Genomic DNA, 9,126 nt, shown 5'->3' with positions numbered 1-9,126 from the left:
GCAAAAAAAAAAAAAAAAAAAAAAATATATATTTATATATATATATATATATATATATATATATATATATATTACATATTTATGAATGTATAGTTTCCTTCTCTGGGAATTCTTATATAAATTAATATAAATATTAATATATAAATATATATATATATATATATATATATATATATATATTTTGCTTTTATTTTAATAATATGTCAAACGCTGAGGCATTAAATGATAACAAAAATGATGAAGATGAATATAAGGAAAAAACCCTTAACCTGTTTGACAATGATAATTTTGTATTAAATAATACTGATGAAGAAGAATATGCTTCAAATAGTTATGATAATATTGAAGATGATGAAGATGAAGAACTAGACAATGATGAGGAAGGTATAGAAGATTCTCTATCAAGTGATAATATGAGTTATGACGATTTGGCTAGTCAACATGACGACGATAAATATAATGAAGAGGAAACATTTAATGAAGATGAAACATTTAATGAAGATGATAATTATAATGAGGAAAATAAATATAAAGATGACGAAGGTAGTGATGAAGGTTATATGAAAAAGATCGATGGAAAATCACTCGGTTTAACAAAAAGGATGAAGAAAATATATATAAATAAAAAAGAAAATATTTATCATAATCAAATTGGAGTATACAAAAATGAAAAACTTATGAAGAATGAAGATATTGAAGATAGGATGAAATATTTATTAATATTATTAAATGATACAAAGAAAAATAATATTAAAATAGAACGATCTACAATTATTAATGAACTACTTTTTTATTATACTTATTATTATGAATATTCTAAAGAAATGATTAAATATTTATATTATATATTTGATATAAAAGAACTTTATCTTTTTCTTGAAATAAATAACATGCCTAAAGAAATACATTTAAGAACAAATACATTAAAAATAACAAGAAATAATCTTATTAAAATTTTGAAAAATCAAAATGTGTCAGTACAAGAAGGAGAATCATGGAATAATGTAGGAATAACTATAAAAGATGTTAATACTAATGTCGGTTCATTAAATGAATATCTTTATGGTTATTATATTATACAATCATCTTCATCTCTTATCCCAGTTCTTGAATTAAATATACAAGAAGATGATATGGTCTTAGATATGTGTGCTGCACCAGGTGGAAAATGTACTTTCATGTGTACCCTTAAAAAAAATAGAGGAGTTGTTTATGCAAATGATATAAATAAATTAAGATGTAAAGCTATAGAAGCACATGCTTCAAGAATGGGAATAAATAATCTAATCGTCACGTGTATAGATGCTTTAAAAATTCAAAAACATTTAACATTTCAATTTGATAAAATTTTATTAGATGCTCCATGTAGTGGTACAGGTGTTGTTAATAAAAATAAAACTGCAAGAAGAAAAACTATAAAAGAAATAAGAGATCTTGCTCAAAAACAAAAAATACTTTTAAATAATGCAATTAATCTTTTAAAAAATGGAGGAATTATTGTATATTCTACTTGTAGTATAAGTGTAGAAGAAAATGAACAAGTCATAAATTATATACTCAAAAAAAGAGATGTGAATTTATTACCAACACATATTAATATAGGTGACCCTGGAATAACTCAATATAGGAAAAAACAATTCTCAAGCAAAATCTCCTTATGTAAAAGAATCTATTTACATAAACATAATCATGATAACTTCTTTATAGCCAAACTAATCAAAAGATCCGACGCAGTATTTACTAATAAAGATAATAATTCAAATAAAAAAAAGAAAAACAAAGACAAAGGAAAAAAAAAAAAAAAACAACAAAATGATAATCTTAATAATATATCAGAAACAAATCTTAACCAACAACCAAATCTAACAAACCATCAAAATGTTGAAATCAACAAAAATAATAAATTGACAAATAAAAAGAAAGAGAAAAAGAAAAAGAAAAAGAAAAAGAAAGAAAATATTAATAAACATAAAAATGAAAAAGAACAACAAACATTAAATGTTCCCAAAAAAAAGGAACATTTTAAAATAAACAATAAGGAAATAAATAAAAAAAATAAAAAATATAAGAAAGATAAGGAAGGAAAGAAGGAAAAGAAAAATAAAAAAAATAAGAAAGATATTAAGAATAAAGTATAAAAAGTGACAATGAAATGAAATTATATATATATATATAAACAAATTAATTAATAATGCTTATCCTGTTTAGTCATTTATGTTTATGTAAATTTTAAAAAAAAAAAAAAAAAACTTTTCATCTATTAAAACTATTTTTTTTTTTCTTATAAACATTTAAAATGTGTTAATAATGATATTTATGTTAATATAACATATGCAAAATTTTATATAATATTACAACCTGTAATTATATATACATATATATATATATATATATATATATATTTTTATTTATTTATTTATATTTGCGTTTATTATTGTGGAACTTATAAATATATATTTTTAAACACTTTCTCTAATTATTTATTTTGTCATAAAAAATCTTCATATAGAATTATGCTTTTGTGATATTTTGTTTACCAAAAAAGAAAAATTAATGTGAGAAAAAAAAAAGATATATGTTGAATTAATCTGTATCTCAATCGTTTTGAATATATGCACATATATTTATAGGAAAATGTTTAATTTTTATGGGTTACTTTTTAAAAAAATGTGGACAACAAAAAAAAAACATATAAATAAATAAATAAATATATATATATATATATATATATATGTGGAGAATATAATATTTATATCTTTTAATGTTAATGTAAAAGCTACATAATTACCGTCCCAAAAAAAAAGAAAAAAAAATTTTTTTTATGCGCAATAAGTGCATTTAAAATATATATATATATATATATATATATATATATATATATAAGAAAAAGAATAAAAAAAAAATGAAGAAAAACATTTCATTTTAAATAGGAATATAAATTAATCATTAAATGTTCAATGGCTATACTGTATTTAAAATTTTCCTTTCTTTAGAGGTTATCAAAATTATACATCTTCCTAATCATTTTTCTCATACGACAAAAATATATGAGAAAACAGTATACAACCATCTTTTATTTCTTTATACTTTATTTAATTTATATATTCTTAATTGTCATTTTATATTCTCATTTCATAAAAAAAAAAAAAAAAAAAAAAGAATATATACCATATGTATATATTTATTTTTATACGGTTAGAAGATATATCCTTCTTATAACCATGGACATATAGGTTTATATATATATATATATATATATATATATATATATTTTTTTTTTTTTCTTTTTTTTGTTTTCCCTATGTCTTTTAGTTTCAAAATATGCTCAGTCATTCTACAAAAGATCCATTTCGTGAAAATTTTCAAAAGCTCATGAAAAAGAAAAAAAAACCTGAACAAGTCAGGAAATATGAACAATTCAGGAAAAAAAAGAAGAAAAAAAAGAAGAAAAAAAAAAATATACACAATATAACAAAATACTTTATAGAACCACATAAAATGTTAGAGAAATTTAAAAGTATAAAGAAGAAAAAGTGTTTCTTTATTTTATCTCTAAATATAGATAATAAAAAGAATGAAGAAAAGTTGAGAAATTCAAAAAATAAAATAAAATTTATATACGAAAATTTTCTAGAAAAAGATGATCAAGTAATAGTTAAACCTAGTAATAAATTTTTAGATACATGTAATCATGGACAAATAAAACCATGTTCTTTAAAAAAATGTTATAATAAGGATGATATAAAAGTAAATTTCTTAAATGATATGGAAACTCAATTAAAGCTAAATGCGTTGCATAAAAATGTAAAAGATAATGAAAATATAGAAAATAAAAAACGTATAGAAGAAACAGAAATAGAAATGTTAAAAAATATGTCTTATAAAGAAAATAATATATCTACAAGTATAAGAAAAAAAGAGAATGATTACGGTTCAACTAATGAAACGTCTGAAAATTTTTTAATAAAAAACAATTATATGATACAAAATAAAAATGTCCATATCAAATGGATAAGAGAAAAAAAAGAAGATGATTCTTTTGAAAAAATAGATTATATGAAATCAAATAACTTTGCATTAAATAATAATAAGATAAAAATAAATTTTGACAAAACAAAAGTTAAATTTGTACATTTAAAATGTCCAACCAAAAAATTAGTAAAAACACATAATCATAAAAATATAAAAGAACATATATACTTAAAGGATATTTTTGATTTGAAAAATCAAAAGACAAAAAATATATTAACAAATATTATAAGAAGAGAAAATAAAAATGAAGATATAAATGAAAATGAACCAAACACTTTTAACAAGAAGAACTTAAATAATACTATTAAAAGGAAAATTATCTTTTCAAATATTTATAAAAATTATATAATAAATAAATATAAATCTAGTAATGAATTTTTAAAAACAAATCGCTTTAATTCGAAAGGATTTATTATGAACCAATTTCTTAACATAAATTCGTTCACAGATAATAATACAAATGCACATCATACAAACTTTGAAATAAATGAGAACACAAATAATATAAAAGATGTTAAAAATGTTAGAAATATAAATACATGTAATAATAATAGTAATAGTAATAGTAATAACACTATAAGAGATATTATAAAAAAAAAAAAATTATGCCATGAAAATGAATATAATAGAAATGTTATAAATACAAATATTTGTGATAGAAAAAAAATAAGAACAACATATCTAAATTTTCTACCTAAGGAAAAGAAAGGATATTTGAATAGTTTTTTACATGATATATATCGTCTTGAAAGGATGTTTAAATTACGGAAAAAAAATAAAATATTTAGAAAAGATAGAATAGTAAAATTATTTGTGGATAACGATAATGTATATATTAAAGATTTTAAAATATATCAAAATGAAGAAAGATATAAAAATGTTTTATCAAATGTAAAGAATATAGAAATAATGAAAAGAGATATTTTAAGTTTCCCAGAAAATCCATTACATTTATATGAACTTGAAAATTATAAATGTAAAATAAATACAAATATTATATATATACCTGCACTAAAAATAGAAAATGAAGATATGAATCTTTTTAAATACAAAAATACATGGTATGAACTTTTTTTTTATAATAATCAAAATAATAAAGATACCTTATATAATTATCAAATAATTCGTCTAAATTTTGAACTGATGGTTTCAAAAATAAAAGATATTGTTATTCTAGATAAGAATACTCAACATTTTAATTATCCGTATATTTATAATGCATATTTAGTACCACCTATAGATATATACCAGCTCGATAATTCCTTAAGAATACAAAAAATAACAAGTGATAATGCCTTTATAAATAATGGTTCTTGGACATTTTTTCGAAAAAAAAAAAGAAGAAATAGTTATGATATAAATATGAGAAGAAATAAATATTATATAGATAATTGTTCTACAATCAAAGCTGTTAAAAAAAATTTCCATCTACATCTAAAAAATGATATAGATTCATCTTTTTTTAAATTAAAAGAAAATCAAAATCGAAATCAAAATCAAAATCAATATCAATATCAAAATCAAAATCAATATCAATATCAAAATCAATATCAAAATCAATATCAATATCAAAATCAATATCAAAATCAATATCAATATCAAAATCAATATCAAAATGATTTAAATAATATTAATAATAATACATGTAACAATAACACGGATACATTAACAATAGATAAACAAAATAATGATAATTATATGAACTTGTTTCAAAATAAAAAACAAAATTTTTTTAATTTATATAATAATACAATTAATAAATCAAATGAACTATATAAAAATAAGGTTTCCATAAAATTATTGCCCAATTATATTTTTGAATCAAGTATACATAAAAAGAATTCACACGAAATAATAGACAATAAAAATGATGTTTCTATATTTTATAAACAAAATAAAAATATTTCTTTTTATGATGATATTATATATGATTGTTCATGTATATATATGACATTTAGTAATAGTAAATTAGAACCCGTTTATCCTTATATTAGTAAGAACCTTTTCTTTCTTTTTGAATATTATTATAATTATTTAGTAAATATGATTAAGCATGTTAAGTTATATAAAATAAAGTACAATTCTATTTTACCAAAAGGTAAATATTTATCATGCAGTAATAAAAATATAGAAACTAATAAAAACATATTTTATAATAATAAAGGTAAAATGATCAAAAATGTAAAGCAGGGTACAGAAAATAAATTTATGTATCTAAAAAGGAATCGTGCTTTGGCAAATATTATGTATAAACATAAATTTATACAGAATGCAACTTATGCAGCTAGGAATAAAAGAAACTTTCTTAAAATACCTAGGAAAACACAAATACATAATTTTAAAATAAGGGATTTTTTAAATTTTAAATTGTATAATTCTATTTTTGATACAATAAGAGAAAAAAATAGAAGCAAAATAAAAAAGGAGCTATCCAAAGAAGAAGTACAGGTACCTATTTTTTTATGGGTTATTTTTGGAGGAAAAGATATGAAATCAATGGATTCTTTAAATATGGTCTATAAAGTATTGAGATATGCGACTGAAATCCCTCCAGATGAATATCAAAAATATATAAGAAGCTTGAAAAAAGTTCAAATAAATAAAAGTACTAATGGGACATTACAAAAAGATTTTTCTATTAATAATATGTTCAGGAATGTAAAACAAGAAAAGGAAAGAACCAAATATAAATATGAACATAATGATTTGACAAGACAAGATGTAATAAACAAACATATAACAAATCAAAATGTAACACATCATCCTTCTCAAAAATTTCATAATTTACCAAAAAATATATTTTATGATACCAATTTGTATAATACATCTACAGAAATTTACAAAAGAATTATAAAATATTATGATAATTATAAGGAAAAATATAAAGAATATGGCCCACATAATTATCACGAATTTCTTGAGTATTATAAGAATATACGAAATAATAATTACTATGATAATATGTATGTTCATACACCTAATATTAAGAAAAGCATGCAAAATATGAATACTTTTGAAAGGTTCGATCAAGAAAAAAATAAGAAAAAATGTTTTAAAAAATACGGAAGATGTGTCAAATTTGCACAGATGAATTCAAACAATAAAAATAATTGTGTGGATAATACATTAAAAAGAAATGAGAGCCCACGTTTTATTGATAAAGAAAAAAGTTCGTCCGAAGAAATGTTGGATAAAATAGAACACCATTTAAAAGAAAAAAATGAAGAAATCAGTGAAAAATTAAGTGAAGATATAAGTGAAGGAAAAAAGGACAGAACGATTGAGGACACATGTGATAAGACACATGAAGAGACAAATAACGAAACAGACGACGAAATAAATAAAAAGACATACAATAAAATATACGATGAAACATACGATATACCAAGTGCACAAAAAAATAAAGGAGATTCAGAATGGTACGATTTATACATGGAACCAAGTGATAATGAAAATAGCGATGTAAACACAGATGATGAACTCTTCAATTTTATATCTTATCATATGCAAGGAAGAAATCCGTCTTTTGAAAAAAAAAAAAAAAAAAATAATAATAATAATAATAATAATTGGAATAAGGCAAAATTAAATTATACAGATATATATGGACCTGTTATATATAAAAAGAAAAAGAAAAATCAAAATGCTGAATATGCTTTTTTATTGTTAGATTACCCTGCATATAATAATAGTATAGGTCACCCATCTCCTTTAACATTCAAAACGAGTGCTATATCAGCTTTAAAAGTTGCCATAAAAGAAATCAAGGAAAAGAATAAAAACAATAATAGTATATCAATAAATATATTTGGTTATTCTTTAGGTTGTTCTGTTACTTTACAGTTAGTTTTAGATATTGCTAAAAGTTTGTATAACGACTTTTTTGAAGACATTAAAAAAGTTTGTTATGAAGGAAAAGAAATCGAGCCAATTAAAGAGATAAAGAATGAAGGTAATTTATATATAAAATTAAATAATAATAATAATAATAATAATAATGAAAAAATAAATGAATATGTGTATGATGAAAAGAAAATATTGACATTTCAAGATATATTAGGTGACCAGATCAATTGTTCCTCTTCTAGTATTATGAAAGAATATATATTAAATCGTAAAAGATATAATAATGAAAAAAACATAAATGAACAAGATAAAAAAGGAGATGATTTTTCTGATAATATTTTATGTCCTATAAAGGATAATAATGATTCTGAAATAAATATGATTACAAAGGAAAATACGTTTGACATTTATACAAATTTTGATAATGTAAAAGAAAAGAATTATAATATGGAAAAAAAAATTACAATAAATGAATTATTAAATAAAGTAAGAGAAAGAAAGAAAAGAAAAGAAGAAATATTAAAAGAATATTTAAAAATTACTGTTGACAAAGTTGTGTTGATTGCTCCATTTACTAATACACAACAACTAGTAAAAAGTGTTGTTAATAATAGTGTCCTATTTTTATTAAGCTCCTTTATTATGAACAAAAAATGTTCTTATGTTCATTGGGACAATATGATCGTATTAAAAGAATTTTTTAAAATTATTAATGATTTTAAAAAGAATAAATATTTAAATGATATTTTTTATAATTTACAAATTGATTTTATACATGGGCAAAAAGATACTCTTGTAAATTATGAAATGAGTATGAAATTATATTATTTAACAAATAAACTCATTTTTAAATATTCTATAAACAATATCAAAACTTTCTTACATATTTTTAAAGATGATTGTCATTCTTCGGTTTTTAATTCTGAAGCAGAAAATAAAATTTTACAAATCATGTTTAGACCATTGAAATTACACCCTTTTAGTACAATCAACATACACAAAATTCATTATAATCTTTACAAAGATATTTATTTGTTAAAGACAACCTATTTAAGATTTATAGCTAGCGCTAGCTCAAAAATTTTAAATAGCTAGCCAAAAAAAAAAAAAAAAAAAAAAAAAAAAAAAAATTTACATAAATATATATATATATATATATATATATTTTATAAATTTCTCTTTTTATTTTTTTTACATTTTTATTTTTTTTTTTTTATATTATTTTTTTTTTTTTTTTTTTTTTTTTTT

At 20.2% G+C, this 9,126-nt stretch overlaps 2 protein-coding genes across 2 annotated transcripts; both read left to right on the top strand.

Moving 5' to 3' along the window:
* Positions 1–200: 200 nt before the first annotated feature.
* Positions 201–2,138, top strand: PRSY57_1127800 (RNA methyltransferase, putative; the record flags this gene model as incomplete). The annotated part of the gene is made up of 1 exon (XM_012908242.2): positions 201–2,138. One exon carries the CDS (start codon positions 201–203, stop codon positions 2,136–2,138), a length of 1,938 nt encoding a protein of 645 aa, XP_012763696.2.
* A 1,183-nt stretch (positions 2,139–3,321) lies between these two features.
* PRSY57_1127700 (hypothetical protein) lies at positions 3,322–8,973 on the top strand (the record flags this gene model as incomplete). The annotated part of the gene is made up of 1 exon (XM_012908241.2): positions 3,322–8,973. The coding sequence occupies one exon, from the start codon at positions 3,322–3,324 to the stop codon at positions 8,971–8,973; it is 5,652 nt and encodes a 1,883-aa protein (XP_012763695.2).
* Between the last annotated feature and the right edge of the window lie 153 nt (positions 8,974–9,126).

This window comes from Plasmodium reichenowi, chromosome 11 (genome assembly GCF_001601855.1).
Source record: "Plasmodium reichenowi strain SY57 chromosome 11, whole genome shotgun sequence".
NCBI lineage: Eukaryota > Apicomplexa > Aconoidasida > Haemosporida > Plasmodiidae > Plasmodium > Plasmodium reichenowi.
The sequence above is the reverse complement of the archived record's forward strand: the minus strand, read 5'-3'. Positions and strand labels throughout refer to the sequence as shown.